The sequence below is a fragment of the Lactuca sativa genome, chromosome 6 (genome assembly GCF_002870075.4).
Source record: "Lactuca sativa cultivar Salinas chromosome 6, Lsat_Salinas_v11, whole genome shotgun sequence".
Classification (NCBI taxonomy): domain Eukaryota; kingdom Viridiplantae; phylum Streptophyta; class Magnoliopsida; order Asterales; family Asteraceae; genus Lactuca; species Lactuca sativa.
In genome coordinates, this window is record NC_056628.2 from 148,099,783 (window position 1) to 148,120,756 (window position 20,974).

The following is a 20,974-nucleotide window of genomic DNA, read 5'->3' on the forward strand; positions in this document are numbered from 1 at the left end:
GTTGTTATCCAAAGATTTTCTTTGTCATCCGTAGGAACGCATCACATGAAGTTGAGTTATGTATTTTTACATTTAGGGTTAGCAGTCTTTATCTATTAGTTTGTAAAGATGCTCGATCATTAACTGCTTGAGAGGATATTGTCTATATCTTGTATCCGATTTTATTTACAAGATTACCATTTTGCGTATCTATAAAAAAGAAACCGATATGTGGTTCTCCTTACACCTTTCCCACATCTTTCTAATACAATCTACCTTGGAATACAAGATTGCTCTTTTTTCATCATGTTTGTCTATTTACGTATTAGGTCTATCATTCTTTATATTAGTTGTTAAGTTTATATCTTCTGCACTTACTTGTCACAATTAAAAGATTAATCTTGGTTATATATATATATATATATATATATATATATATATATATATATATATATATATATATAGACACACACACACACACTAGGGGTGTAGCCACGAAAAGCAACGACGACGTGTATATATATATATATATATATATATATATATATATATATATATAGGGTTAGGTTATTGTGTCCTAACTATCTATTGTGTGCATGTACACTACTAGAAAAAAGACCTTTTACGACGCGCAAAACACGACGCTCTTTGATTTATGTTACGCATTAGAGAGCGACATTAAAAAAGTGTCATCTCTTAAAAAATTTTAAGGATTTAGGTCGCGCATTACTGAGTGCCCTTAAATTAGTGTCTGATGTAAAAATATTAAAAACACGGAGGGCACCTATAATAAAAAGGGCGTCCTCTACAAATGTCGCTTTATAATTTTAATAAACACGCGTTTCTGGGACTCAGGGGGGAAACTAAATCCCCCAAAATTTTGAACACCCGCTTCCTCTTCCTCTCTACTCTCTACACCCGCCAAATCAACTTCATTCTCTCCCTTCTTTCTCTCTGCAAACCCCTTCTTCTCCGATCGACTTTCACTTCCTTCTATGTGCAAACCCTAATCAAACATAACACATTTGAAATAGTAATATCTTCTTTCATTTTCTCCCCTACTACTCTCTGTAAAACCTAGCAGCCGCCACCACTAGAAACATGGAAAATCCCCCAAAATTTTGAAGTACCCCGCTCACTCCTCTCAATATCTCTTGCGCTTTCGTATTTATAGCCAGAGTTGGAGAGCGAAAAGAAGAAAGAAGAAAGAAGAAAGAAATGATGTGCGTATTCTTCCTCTTTTCTTCCTCTAGCTCGATCACAACCCTTCTTCTCCCTTCTTATTATTTCTTTTTTTATTTGCAGGTGAGGGTGTGAGGTGGTGTTCAAAGGTTGTCAAGGGGTTGTGAGGAGCTATAGGGCTCAAGTTCGAGGTTGAAGATTAGAAACCGAAGGTTGAAGATCAGATTTGGGATTAGATGAGTCGCTGGTACAACTGACGTCGTTGTGGTGTAGGTCAGATGAGTCGCCGGAGTCCAGGCCAAGTAACAGTGTCGTTGGAGTTTCGGGAAGCTAACGACGTCATCAATTCGAGTGCAGGTGATGTGCCGATTATTGATTTTGGATCAATTACTAACTGTTTTCCATTTTCTTTCTAGAAAATCAATGTAGTGTCTGCTTCTTAATCTTGTTCTCTATGAGTACCATTGTTACCGTCTCTGGTAAAAACATCTAACCATATGCCAGATTCGTTGATTCAGGTTCTCCTCTTCTCCTTTACATCCCTAAACTTCTTTTCAATCAACACAATTAAGTTTTTACTGCCCACTAAGTGTTTGATTATTTGCTTCACTGAGTATTGCAATATTTGATTATCAAATCAAGGCCCCTGTCTCATCTTGTGTAATCCATTTTTGATACTAGTATTGTTGTTGTATGTTAAAAGGCTACAAAAGTACCTGTTAAAGAGTATGAGTTTGATGAAAAGAAGATGGAAAATGTGCAGTCTCATCTGGTGCGTAACAATAAGGGCATTATTGTACTTTTTAAATTTATTATTATTTTTTAATTTTTAATAATTGGGTTATGCAGGAAAAATTGGTTGCCAATAACTATTACTTGAACAGGTCTCCAAAAGATGCGTACAGATAAATATATTATTCATGAAGTGAAGGCAAGAATAGTTGAATGGTATATGATTATGAACAGGGGCAAATGCATAAAACAAATTATGATTCTTTTTATTATGGATGGTGCACAGGACAAGGGCAGGCTGGTCAAGACTGGAAGCTTTACACATTCATATCCATTTTGTTGAAGATCTGATACCCCTCTTATCTACAGAGCAGTTCCCATGATGAGCAGGTAATAAACAATAATAATATTAGTAATGACCTTCTTTCTTTTTAGCATACCCTTTTTAATATGTTTTAATTTTTATTCTGGATCCATAATACAGTTGCTTGAAGCAGCTTGGTGTCTTACAAACATAGCTGCTGGAAAACCTAAAGAAACAAGAGCTTAATTGCCTGCATTACCTTTACTCATTGCTCAAATTGGAGGTTAGTGTTAAGTACTTAGTTTTTAATATTTCTTGATTTTTTCATATCACTTCAATGGCGTAATTCTAATTTTGTAATTGTTATCCAAAAAAGAGTTCAGTGCCTGTTGCAGAGCAGTGTGCATAAGCATTAGGAAATGTTGCAGGAGAAGGTGAAGAACCGAGACAAATTCTGATTTCTCAAGGGGCATTACTTCCTCTTGCAAAAATGATGTTGCCAAATAAAGTTTCAGTTAACGGGTGAACCAAGTTTCTCTGAAATGGTTAGTTTTTGTAAATTTTTTATACAAAATCCAATTCTGTTCTTCAATATTATAAAGATCAACGGTAAATTGGTAATTTTTGCTTTTGTTTTCCAATTTTCAGGCGACAGCATTGTCAGGGCCTCCTTATATCTTTGTTTCTACTCCAGCTTGTGTCCAAAGATGTCTTTCATCAGGTGTTCTTCAAGCAAAATCCGTTCATGATTATCTTTCAATTATTATTCTTGATAAGGTATGGATTCTTTTCTTTCTGTAACATTTATAATACTCTTTATTAAAGTACTGATTCATGTTAGTAAATCAGGCATATCTTCTTTTTACATATGGATATGAAAAGAATCTCAAAGATCTCAAAACTCACATTCCTAAAAGATGTCAATGCCTTCTCATGGCTGCTACCTCAAGGTTTGTTTGTGTCATTATCACTTCTTATAAGATGGTATTTCCATTTCTACCCCTGCAATTTCTTCATTCAATTAATTCTGATGAAATTTTTGCAGTGATGATGTTGAAAGCTTGAAGAAGCTTTATCTACACAATCCCTATATTCTTACTTTAGCAGAAGTTGGTGATGGAAAGGACGAAATTGTCCCCAAAAATGTTCAGCAATTTTGGGTAAGAGCTTAAGAGCTAAAATCTTGTATACTTATTTAACAAACTTATTTTAGGGCATTTCTTTAATACATTTTATAGTTTCTTGAATCTTTATTTATTTCTTTTACTTTTATATTTAGATACAATGTAGTTATAGAGATAAGCTTCTTTACATTCTTGCAATTTTGAAGTTGGATCTTGTTCAAAAGAAAGTCTTTATATTTACAAATACAATTGACACAAGTTTTAGACTAAAACTTTGAGCAAGTATTATTTTTCCCATTAAATTAATCTTTTTTTACCTATTATAGATTTTAATAAAACTTTTTATATATTTTTTGACAGTTTGGTATAAAATCTGTTGTGTTAAATGCTGAATTGCCTGTGAATTCACGTCTACATATTCTTGAGGTATTATTCCCTTTGACTTTTCTTGAAGTTTTTATAATTCTATATAATGTTTTTTAGGGTTTTGGTTCTTAAATGAATAAAGAAAACAAATTTCCTGGGCGGGAAAGAAGCAGACATACTTGCTGGTAAGATGAGTATGGTACAGTTGCAAGGGCGGGACCAGTTGCTGACAGCACAAAATGAAATGCTCAAGGTACTCTACTCTACTGCTTCATCATATATGTCTGCAAGTTTGGTTGGCAGTTTCCCTTATTACAGATGCGTTGGCTGCATCTGGTTAGGTATAAATTCACCAAATGTTGACTTTGACTTGACTTGACATATAGTTTAAGGAAAATGTTTGACTATTTTTCAGTTAGTTGACTTCTTAACCATTTTTTTGTTTTGTTTTGTTTTAGGCGTTGATTGCTAGTTCGGTTTCAAAAGGGAATTATAGATCTGTGAAGGATATCACATACTTCGTGTTGACTGTAATGTTAATTAATAATTATTTTGTTTATATAATATATAAAGATATTTTTATTTTATAAAAGTTAATTAATGTTTTATTATTTTCTTTAGATTGGTTTTGTGATGGGTGTTACTTTGGCTGCAATATTGGGAGTTTCATTTGGTTCCATAGTCATACTGTTCACTAAGGACATTGGAGTATTGGCGATTGCTAGAACCGGGGTTTTGGTAAACTCCCTATAATACCCTTGTTGTTAATATATATATATATATATATATATATATATATATATATATATATACATATATATATATATATACATATATATATATATATATATATATATATTTCTGATTCGTTTTGATTTTGTGAAAAAAGTTTGTGAGTGCTAGTCAGCCTTTGAATGTTTTTGCTTTTATTGTTGATGGTTTGCATTATGGAGTTTCAGACTTCCCGTATGCTGCTTATTCCATGGTATGCTTTTTTTTAGACATGAATATAAAATTACATATTTGCCCTTGGATTAATATGTTTTCACTGTAGATGCTTGTTGGGATTTTATCATCTGTAATTGCAACTTGTTATGAGATGGTATTACCACATTTTTCATACTAATACTAATTACTAAGGCAGATTTCATTTGAAGTGTCTCTTGGATTAATAATAGCACAATGTTTATCAGGCCAAAACCATTGCATTTTGCAATAGTTGATGAACTTGATTATGTCCTAATTGATGAGGGAAGAAACCCATTGCTGATAAGGGGTGAGGTATGTCTTCTTACTTTGAGTGTTGTACGGATAAATGATGTTTAAAAAATATTTGGGAAAGTAAACAAAAGGAACTAGTTACTTAACAAATTTGATATTTTGATATGCATCTCATTCTCAGGCTAGCAAGGATGCTGCACGTAACACAGTTGCTGCTAAAGTAGCTGAGCTTCTCATGCGTGGCCTCGTATTTTACTTTTCTGCCCTTCTTTTTCCTTTTTGATGTCTTGTTATCCATCTCCATTGTATGCGTATCTCATTGTTTGTTCCACTACACATCATGTAAATTTATATATTGTAACAAATAGAATTGTAAGACATTAAATTTTATGAAATGGATTATATTTTTTGTATATGATATTTTATTTTATATTGTGAGGCATTAAATGCAAATTTAATTTGAAAATTAGTAAATCTATAAAAAATATTTTTTTTTTAACATTTAAAATTATGATACGCAAACATGCGTGTCATCTTCATTTATGACATGGCCTTTCTTGACAGAGGCTTTCTTGATACGCATTGCGTGTCATTAACACGCGCGTCGTAAGGTTACGACACGCGAATGCGTATCGTCTTCCTTTATGACAGGGCCTTCCTTGATACGCATTGCGTGTCGTAACCGCGCGTCGTAAATGCGCGTCATAAATGCGCGTCGTAAATGCGCGTCGTCTCTCTTTATGACAGGGTCTTCCTTGACACGCATTTGCGCGTCGTCTGAGCGTTTTACGACGCGCAATGAGCGTCGTAAAAGGCCTTTTTTCTAGTAGTGGTAGAATTTTTTTTGGACCAAGCATTTTAGTTATTTTAAGAAGTAATTAATTCATATTACATATTGAAGATATAATGAGTATTAATTAAATATACAACATTTAATATACATATATTTGCAAAAATGTTATGTTCCCACTAAAACCCATTCATATCCCAAAAATTAAGGAACTATCTTATTTTAATTTTTAAATTCTAAGTTATCATCACGTCAAATGAAAAAAAAAAAAAAAAAACTATTATCAGAGTTTCCATTTATTGTGGTTTTGTGTATTAGATATTTGTATCTTAAATTTAAAAGTTTGGACAACTTAAAATATAGATTAGTTTATTTTTGGGAAGATGATACATTAACCTAATAATGTATTTCAAATTCAAATTTACCTATTCAGTCCCTTAATTTATTATCGTGCTTTTTGAGGGAATAAAGTAGACGTTGACCTGTTTATTTAGTCCCTCTAACCCGAAATAGTTTGTCTACTTTGACACACACTCAGTTGAAGAATACGTGGCTGCCTAATCAGCATGATGTGGCTGACACGTTGATTTCCACACAAACGACCAAATAAACAGCTCTTCTTTCTTTCTCTTTCTCTCCCTCTCTATCTATCTCTCCACCCACACACAAGAATCCACAATCAACAGTCCTAAAATTTCCCACCCACAAACTGAAACATAACCTCAAAACCACAACCACCTTGATTCAAAGAAACCTTTTTGTTTTATGATCTAATTCAACAATTTCTCTACTTCTTCATTCAATTATGTCCAGGTGAGTTTTGTTAAACTTTTCGACTTATGGTGGTTTATGTTCTTCGTTATCTCTTATCTTTTTACTTGAACTCCACAAACCCTTTTGATTTATCGTTTCAATCGCTTGTTTTTAGCTCGTATCGGGTTTCTAATTTCAACATCTCTTTGTACTGATTTTGTGAGTTTTCTTAATTTGATTTAGGAAACCCTTTTGATTTTTTTGATAGAATCACTTGTTTTTGATATGTTTCTTTTCTTCCCAAAATCCCCTGTTGGTGTTCCTGATAATCTTTATGTCTTAAATTCAATACACTTTTGATTTACCAGCTTCAATCACTTTTTCTTTTTTCGTTGTTTTCCCTTTTGAGTTCTTATCCATATTTTTATTCGATTCCATTCATACGGGCTGCTACATTTTGAAATTTACTGCTTTTTTCCTTCCTTATTTGATTGGAAGGTACTTGGTATGAGTATATGCCCACTTTAGTGTTAATAATTTTTATTCAAATGAGCTTCTAAGGGGTTGTTTGATAGTTGTTAATTACGTTAGAGATGACTGGGTTAGAAGTTCTGACTCTGTTAACTTCTGACTGAAACGTGTTGTTTGATTTTGCCTATGACTGACTGTGAAAAATGACTATTTTGCCCTCGTAACATGACTATTTTTCCCTTGTAACATCTAAAACACAACACATAATGGAATTAACATCAAACTCAATAACTAATATTAATAGCAACGTATTTTCATTTATTTGAGAATTCTGACAATAAATACAAAATTAAACATAAAAGTGGAATCAAAACATCAAAATTCACCTTATCATGTATACCATACAAGAGATTTGCAGGGTGGAAATATGGATTGATCAAATGACATGTTTTTGAAACAAACAAGTCATGCAATTTCTAAGTTGGTGCTTGCTACATGGAACCGAAAGAAGCAGAACATAATCATCGAACATGATAAGAACAAAGTGGGACAAGCTTCTATTTTACTAAAATAACCATGTAGCCTCATCTCATGTCAATGCTTTCATCTTTTCTACTTCTTCTTTATTATAACAGGAATGGAGGATAAACATGGAAAAGATAAAACAAAAGAGCTCCACATATTAAACACGTCATCAATTTATGTATGAATATGAACAAGTTCACAATGTTGACGGTGGATGAAGATATATAATATCAAACAAAAGAGTGCAATTGAGATCGAAAGCCTGCTCATAACTCAAAACAAAATTCATAAATACAAATTTCATCAAAGTGAAGGCAAGAAATTCAACAAACTGTAACATGAGATTTCGATAACAAAACTAGAGAGAAGAGTGCGATTTAGACCTAAAACTTGCTCACAACTTAGAACAAAATTGGAATCCGAATCAATTGTGTCTTTGTCGACAATGGAAAAGGTCAAGAAGGGTATAATAATCATACCTAATCGATGGAGAAGATGCAAAATTATAGGTGTGATTGTTGATGGAGGAAAGAAGCAATTCGTGTAAATGAGGGCAATTGAGGAACGTGAAAGAATTTACCGAGTCCACACCTTTTATTCTGAGGATCGAATCAGGAGAAGACCTCCGACCGAATCCAATTCTTCAGACCGAGTAAGAATAAATGCACTAAAACAAACACACAGACTGAAGGATATGGACCGAGTCCATGCTTCTGACCAAATTAGAAGGCTTATCAAATAGGCCCTAAGATCTGTTCAAATCAAGCTTTTTGAAGCTGGGTTTTTGAAGAACCTGAAGTTAGAAACTGAATTTGAAACTTAGTTTAATTCTCTAATATCTAGGTTCCATAGGTGACAGATAAACAATATAGGTCTGGTAAGTTCCTTGTTGTCGAGTTGCAGCATGACGACAAAGCCATTCCAGATGAACCTCCGGCCAACTGCAAGGTGACGCGGTAGAGTTCTAATCTGTTAGTGATTTTGGATTTCCCTCTTGTTGCTTGAGATTGAGCAAATTAGTTTGTTGGAAAGTCAATAAATGTTGTGAAATTACGATGAGGTGAGGAAAATGATGATGATGAATGGTACGAGATGGGGTTAGAGAGAGAGAGAGGAATGTATTCTCTAACCATCATATAATTTTGGCTTTGAAGTTGAATTTTGACCAAAGTATTCTCTATGTGGCAAAGGGGTAACCGTGTTATCTTTTTATTTTGTACAAAGGAATCAATTAAACTACACAAAAACAACTTTATTCCCTCAAAAAACATAAAAATAAGTTAAAGGACTGAATGAACAAATTCAAAATATATTGTTGAGCTAATGTGTCATTTAGTTAAAAAAAAAAATTAATGTCTTAAATTATATTAGGTCATCCGTTATACCCACCACATACCATATATGTGGTGGGTGCCACATCAGCACCATATTCCCTACCACTAACGAAGGAATGCCTACTACTAAACACACCACTCCACCTCATTTTTTTATATGAATTTAATTCAAAAATACATTAAAATCATTTTTTAATACTAGTTTTCCATTAAAAAGACCAAATTACATTAAATAAAAACTACATTAATTGAAATAAAAAAAATAAAAATAACAATAAAAATAAAAATTACATTACTTTAAATAAAAAAAAATAAAAAAAAAACATTAAAAAAAACTAAAAATTCCAACCATAAATAAAATAAACTACCCCATAAGCCTACGTTGGGCTTGAACCGACTATTTCATCGCAAGGAAAAGTTCCAAGTCTTCGAGGTCGTCCTTCATTTTCAAGATTTTTATATCGGTTTTTGTTTGGATCGTCACTTGTGCTTCTTGAAATGATGTTTGTGCTTCAATCATTTTTTGCTCCATCCGAGTCATCACCTCAGCCTTCGTTTCTTGAAGTTGCATATATCGATCAAATTTATCGTCAAACATATCCATAACACTAGCATTCGAAGATGTTGAAGCCGTTTTTTTTGCTTTATTTCTTACAACGGGCCGACGAATAGGTTGGTCGTTTTCAAGATCTAGCGAATCGTACTTGATGTCGATGGGTGTTCAGCCGTCCGATTGTTGGGAGGTTCCATCGGGGTTTCTCAAATGCTTTGAATCGGAAGATTGCGAAGTTCCTTCCATTTGCTCCTTCCATTTTGGAGCGTCTTTCAATTTTAGCCACGGTTTCATATACGGAAAAGCTTTGCGTGTTGGCGTTGTTTTTTCAAATTGCTCCATGGCCGCCTTGAAAACATCAAAATCGTTCGAGCCGCTTTTACATATGTTTAGGAGGTTGTTGTAGATTCCTCCAAACTCGGTTCATTTTAGTCGAATATCTCGCCATTTCGACGTAATTTGATCGGCATTTCGAGTTTGACTTTCCATTAACTCGTAGAAAATGGATCAGACTTTCTCCCAAAAACTTTCGTAAGGCTGACTATCTCCTACAATTGGATCTTCGGAAGCCGCTAACCATACCTCCACTAACTTTTCTTCTTCTTCTTTTGTCCATGGGACCCTTTCTTGGGTGGTAGTGGGTCGGGCCGATGTTTTCCTTTTCTCTTTTTTGGTTGAGGTGGTGGTGAATGTTGCGTTTCCGCAACAAAATCCGGCGAAAGTGGTGATTGTGAGCTTGGTGGTTGTGAAATCAGTGATTGTTGTTGTTGTGACGATTGTTGTTGGAGTTGTTGTAGTTGTGGGAATTGTTGAAATTGTTGGTATTGTTGTGAAATTTGTTGTTGGAAAGACGGAAAATATTGATATTGTTATTGGAAAAGTGGTGTTTGTTGGATAGGGGAACCGGTTTATATAGTTTGGAGGATTGGCGAGGGGTTGTATCTAACGCAAAGACGTTATCGGGTTTGCGGTTTATATAGTTTGGAGGAGTATTTTGGTTGGGATCCTTGTTTTTTTGGTTGTGAAGATGTAGGGGGTGTTTGGGTTACTTTTAGAATGACTTTTGGCTTCTAACTTTTTTAAAAAGTAAAAAAAAAAAAATAATAAACAAAAGATGTTTTGGTAATAGAAAATCCCTTTTGAAAATGACTTTTGCATAGAGAAAAATAAGGGCTTTCAAAATGTCACAAAAAATGACTTTTTGTGACTTTTTGTGAGTTTGCATGTAAAAGTTAACACAAAAGTTATTTTGCTAATCCAAATACTTTTAAAGAGTTTCTTTCACAAAAAAGGTCTTCTACAAAAAAAAAAAAAAAAAAAAAAAAAAAAAAAAAAAAAAAAAAAAATTGATCTTGAAAAGTAATCTCAAACACACCATAGTGTGTATTTTTTGTATAGAGAAAGAAAACAATGGTGTAAAAAATAAGGAGTAAAAGTGTTGTATTTATAGATAAATAAATTGTTTTTTTTTAAACAAACTAGTCGTTGAACGGCTATAGAAAATGGTCAAAAAGGGCTTCGATTTCATTGGTCGTGCGAGTCAATTGTATCGAACATGAAGCATCACGAAAACGAACAACCACGAAACAACGGGGTAATGTGCATGCCCGTTGTTCGTGGTCAGCTCAACCACGAGGAGCCTCATGGTACGCATACCATAAGCCTTTATAATTAGATTCAATCAATTTTTAAAAGTCAAAGTTTCATATACTCACTTTGTCGGTTTTTTCGATGGCCCACTCTTTATTGTAGTTTTCTATAAAAGAAACGTGTATTTGTTGAAAAGCAAGCTATTTTTTTTATACGTATATGGTAATATAATTAGATATTTGAAAATTTAATTTCACTGTTAACCTCGAGAAAACAAAAAAACGTGCAAGTATTCAAAAGGGCATTTAAAAGGCCACGTAATGGTTGCATTGTTCTTCGTCTCACAGCATTCAACTCTCATAGAGTCATATCTCTTTCAGTATTCACGTTCATCTCTGCCGCCTGCCACAACCACCGAAAATGGGAAGAGCACCTTGCTGTTCAAAGGTCGGTTTGCACCGAGGTTCATGGTCCTCCGAAGAGGACGAGCTTCTTATCAACTACATTCAAACTCATGGCGAAGGCCAATGGCGGGCATTACCTTCAAAAGCTGGTACATTAATTAGCTTCTTACATGTTGATTGTATGTTTGTTTATGGTTTTTGTGTTGACAACTACATAGAAGGTTTAAGTTTAGTAAGATGTTGTTATGGACGTAGGGTTGCTTAGATGTGGGAAGAGTTGCAGATTGAGATGGATGAACTATCTACGGCCAGGTATCAAGAGAGGAAACTTCACTTCCGATGAGAATGACGTCATTGTCCGGCTGCACTCTCTCCACGGCAACCGGTGGTCACTCATCGCAACGGAGCTCCATGGTAGAACCGACAATGAGATCAAGAACCACTGGAACGCTCACCTCCGGAAGACAGTTGAAAACGCCGGCCACCACCATCCAAAACTGTCGAAAAACAAGAAGAAGGTAAAGAAGATGAGAAAATCGGCCGATCGGAAAGCAGAAACAACGAACCAAGGAAAGTCGAAGAAAGTCAAACTTGATCGATCTCCTTCTTCCACCTCCTCTTCATCTTCTGTGTCGTTGAGCAAGAACGAAAGTTCTGATAATGGGATGATGAGTGGGGCATCATCGAGTTGTACAATTGACCTTGGAGATGTTGACTTTGACTTTTCATGGTCAAATTGGACACCATTGTTGGAGGTGGAAGGTACAAGCACCATGGACTGTCAACAAGATGAGGATTTTCTAATGGACGGCTGTGATTTATTTATGTCCAAAGCCGATGAAAAGTTGATGCTGGAGAAGCTGTATCATGAATACCTAAATCTACTTAATCAAGAAAATGAAGTACTAAGTACTAATCAAATAATGTAGTATTGAGTTTTCCTTAATGTATTACTCTACTAGTTGTGAAACCCGTATATTATACGGGTTGATTAAAACAAAATGTTAAATAGAAAGGATTAAATAAGAATTTTATTTGAATTCGAAATTTGAAATAAATAAAATGATGAGAAAAAAACATGCAAAAAATAAATAAATTAAAATTATTGTTTAGTTATCAGACTTGTATACTAAACTGATTAATTATAACAAAATGTTAAAAACAAAGGTTTAAACTGTAAATTTATTTGAAATTGAAATTTAAAATTTAAAATTTAAAATTTAAAATTAATATCATTATGATAGGTTTAATTTATGGAAACTAATTAATAATATATTAGATATGGAAAATGAAATAAATGACAAGTGAAAAATAAATATATCTTTAAATTATGACAAAATGACATGTGGCTAATTTTATGAGAGAATGACATGTGGTAAAGTCATTTTCATTTATTAGGGTAGATTTATTAAATTCAATATTTAATTAACTGAAACTAAAAAAAAAAGTTTTGGTTACCCTTTGTTAAAATTTAGATCATCTTATGTTTTGCAAAATTTTAAATCCAAAATTAACTATCATTTTTTTTCCACAAATCATATGAATTAAAAAAAGAAAAAAAAACATCTTATAAAAACGAAGAAACAAAATATTTGTGACCTTTGATTTACAACTAAAGCCATAAGATCACATTAGAAATAATGTGTCACAATTCTCTACCAAATACAAGATTAATGGATGTAGTGAAGATTGTCTATGAGACTTTTTCTGACATACGATGCTCGATTTCAAATTAATTCAATAATTTTTCAAGGGACGACTATGAGTAAGTGTCACAATTCTCTACCAAATACAAGATTAATGGATGTAGTGAAGATTGTCTATGAGACTTTTTCTGACATACGATGCTCGATTTCAAATTAATTCAATAATTTTTCAATGGACGACTATGAGTAAAGACTAAATATGTGGAATTGAGTTGTGATAAGATTTTAAGATCTAAGTAATGATACTAGGATCTCCGTATAATTTTTGCTTCAGATCTTACTCTGATAGATGCTTAATATCTATATTGTAATCTTAACAATAGATTCCACTCTTAACAACTTATATATCTACTTGATCATTTCAAACATACTTATAAAGCTAACATTTTTCCTTGAACCTCATGCATTTGAAACCCCCATAAAAATTTGCAAACACCTCATTCATTTGAAACCTCATATTTTAATGAATACCATTCAAAAGTCTCTTAATAATGATTAACAATTCAAAGGATTTATAACTTATATAATATATTTAATAAACAATTAATGGATACTCTACTATAAAAATGCCAATCTTTTTGAGTAACACACAAATACAAATCACATACAAAATTCACAATGAAAACAATTCTTAAGTTTTTTGTGTTGGTTTGAGGGCTTTGAATAATTTTTCATGTCACGTTATTATGTTGAAGTTTTTAATTTGTAAGTTTGTTATATACTAATCTTTTTTGTATTTTCTTGATTTAAGTGTTCATTTAAGAATATAATTGTATGTAGTGGTTGGAATTTTAATGTAAATTAGATTAGATTCATGTTATCGATCGTATGTTATGGAAGGTTATACATATAAAATTTAATTAACTATTGTATACATGTTTGTATGTTCATGTTGCTTCAAAACAATAACTAGTTAAAAATTATGGATATGTCATATTATCCATATAAGTCTTTTTTAAAATACAAATTGTATATCTTATCATTTTATATTTTAGTATATGTTTAACATTTTAATTATAATAATAAGTGTTTTTTAAAAGTTTCTTTCACTTATTAATAATAACAAGTGGTTTTAAAATTAATAAGCAATAATTATAAATAATAAAATCAAATTACATGGATATGTCATATTATCCATGCAAGTCTCTTTTGAAATGCAAACTGTCTATTTTATCACTTTATAATTTAGTGTATGTTTCATATTTTAATAATAATATTAAGTGTTTCTTAAAAGTCTTCTTTAACTTATTATTAATAATAAGTGGTTTAAAATTAATGAATAACAATTTTAAATGATAATCACATCAAATTATAAATTACATTTAGCTATAAATAATTTATATTTTAAATGAGCATCATTATTGAAATTAGAAAATGATCGCACAAGTAAAAATATAATTAATCAATAATAATAATCGTTAAAAATAATACTAAATAGATAATTCTATTTAATTCTATTAATAAGGAATGTGGGTTGATGTCAATGAATATTAGTGTTTAAAATAATTGAGATTATATATATATATATATATATATATATATATATATATATATATATATATATTAGTGTAAAAATATTATCTCAAAGTTAATGTCAATAACATAACTATTTTAAACATATGTCAATCTTTTTGAGTAGACACACAAATACAAATCACATACAAAATTCACAATGAAAACAAGTTTTAAGTTTTTGTGTTGGTTTGAGGGCTTTGATCAATTTTTCGTGTCACATTATTATGTTGAAGTTTTTAATTTGTAAGTTTGTTATATAATAGTTCTTTTTTGTATTTTTTTGATTTAAGTGTTCATTTAAGAATATCATTGTATGTAGTTGTTGAAACTTTAATGTAAATTAGATTAGATTCATGTTATCGATTATATGTTATGGAAGGTTATACGTATAATATTTAATTAACTATTGTATACATGTTTGTATCTTCTTGTTGCTTCAAAACAATAATAATTAAAAATCATGGATATGTCATATTATCCATATTATCCATATAAGCTTTTTTTTTTAATAAAAAATTGTCTATCTTATCATTTTATATTTTTGTATATGTTTAACATTTTAATTATAATAATAAGTGCTTTTTAAAAGTTTTTTTCACTTATTAATAATAACAAGTGGTTTTAAAATAAATAAGCAATAATTCTAAATAATAAAATCAAATTACATGGATATGCCATATTATCCATGCAAGTCTCTTTTGAAATGCAAATTGTCTATCTTATCACTTTATTATTTAGTGTATGTTTCAGATTTTAATAATAATATTAAGTTTTTTTTAAAAGTCTTCTTTAACTTATTGTTAATAATAAGTGGTTTAAACTTAATGAAGAACAACTTTAAATGATAATCACATCAAATTATAAATTACATTTAGCTATAAATAAATTGTATTTTAAATGAACATCATTATTGAAATTAGAAAATGATCGCATAAGTAAAAATATAATTAGTCAATAATAATAATTGTTCAAAATAATACTAAATAGATAATTATATTTAATTCTATTAATATATATATATATATATATATATATATATATATATATATATATATATATATATATATATATATATATAATCTTAATTATTTTGAACAATAATATTCATTGACATTAACCCACATTCCTTATTAATAGAATTAAATATAATTATCTATTTAGTATTATTTTTAACTATTTTAAACATATATTTTTCAATATTTTAACAATATATTTTTAATCTTCGATGCGCAACGCGCACGAATTCGTCTAGTTATCTTATAAATTAAACCTATTAAAAAAATAAAATATACATCATTGATTCATATGAACCTATAAAATTAAAATTTATTACTTAGTTGATCTTATGTGCATTTTATAAATCAATTGATCCTATAAAATTAAAATTTATTTCTAGTTGATCTTACGTTCATTTTATACGTTATAATTGGTAGCAAATGATTTCAAAAGTATATGTTAGTTGCATTATATATTTTTAACAATAATGGTTTTGGTTATCTCTTAAATATTGGTTAAATATAAACGAAAATGACAAAAATAGAAAGTGCATTTCAATAAAATGTGAAATACAAAGAATCCATTACTATAAAAAAGTAAAAAAAAAAAAAAAAAAAAAAAACAAAAACAAAAACAAAAAAAGATAGTTTATATATATATATATATATATATATATATATATATATATATATATATATATATATATATATATATATATATATATATATATATATATATATATATATATATATATATATATATGGGTTTGAGTCATAAGAACATTCATATGTGCACATACAAACTCTAATGCTCGGATCTAGGTTTCTCTAATTGAACATGCAATGTATCCAAGACTTTGATTGATAGATCTAATGAAAACATTCATATCATAACACATGAAATCAGATCTGAAAGATTACCTTGAATTGCTTGCTTGAATCTTCTTGTCCTTGGAGCTTAGAGTCACAAATGTTAATCCTCTAATGGCTTACAAACACCAACTTAGCAAGAGGATGATTAGAGAGAGAGGGGAGGGTAAGAAAAATCGGCCAGGGTTTCTTCAATCACAAGGATGCGGATTTTCTTAGCCTTAAGGGTCTATTTATACTAGTGAGCCTCCTAGGGTTTCACCCTTAAACCCTAATTGGATAACTTAGGCCCTAAGCAATCCAATCTCCTTATTGATAAGCCTTGGACGATTTCTAGGTCTTTCCCAACCCTAAAATCGTCCACTCCCTTATTCATAAGGAATCATATCCCAAAGTACAACTATCATACAATTGACAGTTTATGCCCCTTTATTCAATTAATCACTTTAAGTCACCAAATTAATTCCTAATTAATTTATGACTTACATTAATCAAATTACAATATTATTATTCCTTATATTATTCTCATAATATATTAATAATACTTCTTCTCTCATTATAAATCATCATGTCAAGTTGCTATGGTGAAGGCAACCCAAAAGGACCATGCACAATCGGGTCAAATACTTGCCAAATATAGTTGCAGCCTTAGACACTATTCCAACAGTCTCCCACTTGGATAAGTCTAGTAACTATATACACAAGCATAATCCGATTAGCAATCGTAGCTCTCAAAGACGCTGTCAAACTCTGATCTTATCAGTCTTGTCCTTTAGATAAGGGATCATACAGTTCTCTGTTTAGATATCATGCGGACAATTCTATGGAACCAATTGTCCAGCAGTTGGTTTCTCGATCTCAGATTTATTCGACATAGAACTTAATCGAACACATAAATTTAGTTCTGACCGGGCCCGACACATAAGTCAAATCAAATCATCGAGCGGCCGAGATATTGCTTTTACCCTCTTAGGATAAAAGTAACAGATAAACTTCGACTTATATGCATTTACTTATTCATTAATCAATTATACACAACAATGCGTTTTATAACATCAATTGACTGATGCGGTTTCGCATTATCAATGTACAACCAATTAACAAATAATAAACCATATATCTTGGTTTTAAGACTATATGATATTATCGTCTTGCGATCAACATTTTCGTCACATTCCATAAGGTGATTCCAGCAAGCGTGGGTTTGTTCCAATGCTCAAAACTAGTTCATAAGCACTCATGAACGTTGCAACAAGCTTTTGCTATGTCTAATACCATTTAGACAATCTACACACCATTTCATGACAATCTTCATTCATACCTACTTCCAACACATGAACGATTGTGGATTGTTTGAATAATTCGCTTATTCTAAATAACTTAATTATTCAAGAAGTCAAAACATGCAAAGTGAAACAATAGTTAAACAATTAACATATGACAGTAACTTTACTCATAAATAATACTCCTTTATTTATTCATCAAATATTAAATTACATTTACCTATTACAAGTTTCTAAAACTTTCTAATCTAAACTAATATCATCCTTCAGCCCAATACTCCTAGCATGCTGCAAATGCCTAACCCTACTCAGTCCCTTCGTAAGCGGATTTGCTGGGTTATCTTCTGATGATATCCTCTTAACCACGAGTTGTCCTTCTTCTACTCGATGTCTAATAAAGTGATATTTTCTTTCGATATGTCGAGATCTACCATGATCCCTTGGTTCCTTGGTCAAGGCAACCGCTCCTTCATTATCACAGAAAATTTCCATAGGCTCCTTTATGGCAGGCACAACTCCAAGATCACCAATGAAGTCCTCCTTCGACGCTTCGATCGCTGCAATGTACTCTGATTCGCATGTTGAATCAGCTACGGTTTCCTGCTTGGAACTTTTCCAAGTTACTGCCCCTCCATTCAGGGTAAAGACCCAGCCCGACTGCAAACGGTAGTTGTCCCTATCGGTTTGAAAGAAGGCATCACTATACCCTCGCACCTTCAAGTCATTACTCCCTCCGAGGACTAAAAACCATTCCTTGGTCTTCTAAAGCTATTTAAGGATATTCTTGACCACAATCCAATGGGCTCTGTCAGGGTTCCCTTGATATCTACTAACCATGCTCAAAGCAAAGGCTACATCAGGGGGAGTACAAGTCATAACATACATGATTGAGCCAACTGCGGAAGCGTATGGTACTCGGCTCATTTATGCTATTTCAGCTTCAGTACTCGGACTTTGAGTCTTACTCAACTTGGCATTACTTTGTATCGGTAATTCTCCCTTCTTCGAATTTTCCATACTAAAACGCTTTAGCACTTTATCCAAGTAAGTGTTCTGACTAAGTCCTATTAGCCTCTTACTTCGTTCTCTCACTATCCTTATACCCAAGATAGAGGAAGCCTCTCTGAGATCCTTCATAGCGAAGCACTTCCCGAGCCAGGACTTAACCTCTTGCAGTGTCGGGACGTCGTTTCCTATGAGTAGTATGTCATCGACATATAGAACGAGGAAGCTGACTATACTCCCACTGGCTTTGACATGTACACATGATTCATCTTCGCTTCGTACAAATCCAAACTCTTTGACTTTCTCATCGAAGCAAAGATTCCATCTGCGAGACGCTTGCTTAAGTCCATAAATGGACTTTTCAAGCTTACACACTCTATTTGGATGCTTCGGATCAACAAAACCCTCTGGCTGAGCCATGTAAACATCCTCAGCCGACTTCCCATTAAGGAAAGCAGTCTTGACATCCATTTGCCAAATCTCATAATCATGAAATGTGGCAAGCTAGCATCACTCTAATAGACTTTATTTTCGCAACTGGTGAGAAGGTCTCATCATAGTCAACTCTGGGAGTTTGAGTAAAGCCCTTCGCAACCAATCGCGCCTTATATGTGTGTACCTTTCCATCCACGTCGGGCTTCTTCTTGAATATCCATTTGCACCCAACGGTTTTACGTCCGGGCACATTATCAACCAAATTCCAAACTTGGTTGTCATACATGGATTGGATCTCACTATCCCTTGCCTCCTTCCATTTTGTAGACTTTGGGCCTGCCATGGCTTCCTTATAGCTATTAGGTTCATCTAGATTTATTAGTGTACCATCACTAATATATGTGTCCCCTTTGGTAGTAATATGAAAACCATAAAACTGGGGTTGAACTCTAACTCTTTCGGAACGTCTAAGAGGTGAGGACTCGTCAATTGGTTCAACCGGAGTTTCCTCCTCGGGTTGAGCGCCAGCGGTAGAGGTTCCTTCATCATTCGATTCTTGAATCTCTTCAAGCTCAATTTGCCTCCCACTGTCTCCTTGGCTTATGAGTTCTCGCTCTCGGAAAACCCCTCTCCTCGCGACGAAGACAACATTGTCATTCGGTCTATAGAAGAGATATCCAAATGATTTCTACGGGTAGCCGATGAAAATACATCGCTCACTACGAGGTTCGAGCTTGTCGTGAGTATCTTGTCTTACGAAAGCCTCGCAACCCAAAACCTTGATATGCGCTAACGAGGGAGCTTTCCCTGTCTGTCACACCCCCAAACCTGAACGGCGGAAACGTTCGGGGGCGGATGACTTCATGTGGTAACGTAACAAATGAATACATAGTAAAGAAAGCAATACAACCATCATATATATAATTGAAAGTTTACATTTGTCAAAAGTTACATGTTCAAAACTCAATTACAATATGATGTCAAAAATACGAGATTAAACTGGCGCCGCAGCATCCCTTCATCAAAAGCGTAATGAATACCTGAAATTACTGATTGCCTGGGACATACAAGAAATTTTGAAAGAGTAGATCAGCATTTAAGCTGGTGAATTTCATAAGTATTTAAGTGACAATGTTTGAATGAAATGTTTTATCTTTGTTTGTTTGTGTTTAGAAAATCCTATATTTTCTACTAGTATAAAAGTAGCCTTCACTCAAGACCAATGTTTGTTTCCAAAATGTATGTAAATGTAAAATAACCAATGAGTTTGAAAACCTTGTAAATCAATGCATTTTTAATACCCCTTGTGAGTTTTATAACCATACTATTGACTCGGAATGCCTATACACAACGTTCTTCAGGCGTTGGAATGTTATGACGTTTGTCACCCCAAACGGTGGACTGCAGCTAACAGTCAGGGCGCGGGTTGTCAAGCCCGTATAGATCTATACACAAACACCATGCTCCCCCTCCAAGGGATTCTGGTATATAATACAGGACTTGAAATGTGTACTCGAACGTACATGAAGTTAGTGTCTCACAAAACCGTGGTATAAAAACAGATCTACTTGTTAAAATGTTATGTTTGTTCTTGTATACGAAAGTAAACCTCTTGAAATTTATGTTTCTAGTACATAAGAGTTAGAAATCTGTTCGTAAAACTATACCTATTATAGTTTTCAAAAAGTGTGTCTTGTTTGTTTAGAAATACCTAGAAAAAAAGAATCACTTGTTTATGAAAGCGTAGATTTTTGAAGTAGAGTCTAAGATAGACGAGAATAATCTAAGAAAAGTTTAGTTTATACATGCATTACAACGAATTTATATTTCAAAAGAT

At 32.5% G+C, this 20,974-nt stretch overlaps 1 protein-coding gene and 2 long non-coding RNA genes across 3 annotated transcripts; all 3 read left to right on the top strand.

The window, feature by feature from the left end:
• Positions 1-2,193: 2,193 nt before the first annotated feature.
• LOC128126650 (uncharacterized) lies at positions 2,194-2,994 on the top strand. The gene is made up of 4 exons (XR_008224617.1): positions 2,194-2,283; positions 2,378-2,480; positions 2,626-2,742; positions 2,846-2,994. It is a non-coding gene; the product is annotated as an uncharacterized LOC128126650 (long non-coding RNA).
• Positions 2,995-3,735: 741 nt separating this feature from the next.
• On the top strand, positions 3,736-4,372 carry LOC128126651 (uncharacterized). The gene is made up of 3 exons (XR_008224618.1): positions 3,736-3,940; positions 4,146-4,217; positions 4,309-4,372. It is a non-coding gene; the product is annotated as an uncharacterized LOC128126651 (long non-coding RNA).
• Positions 4,373-11,259: 6,887 nt separating this feature from the next.
• On the top strand, positions 11,260-12,274 carry LOC111890510 (transcription repressor MYB6). Its single transcript, XM_023886616.3, has 2 exons — positions 11,260-11,477; positions 11,584-12,274. The coding sequence occupies exons 1-2, from the start codon at positions 11,345-11,347 to the stop codon at positions 12,255-12,257; spliced, it is 807 nt and encodes a 268-aa protein (XP_023742384.1). The 5' UTR covers positions 11,260-11,344; the 3' UTR covers positions 12,258-12,274.
• Positions 12,275-20,974: the final 8,700 nt, after the last annotated feature.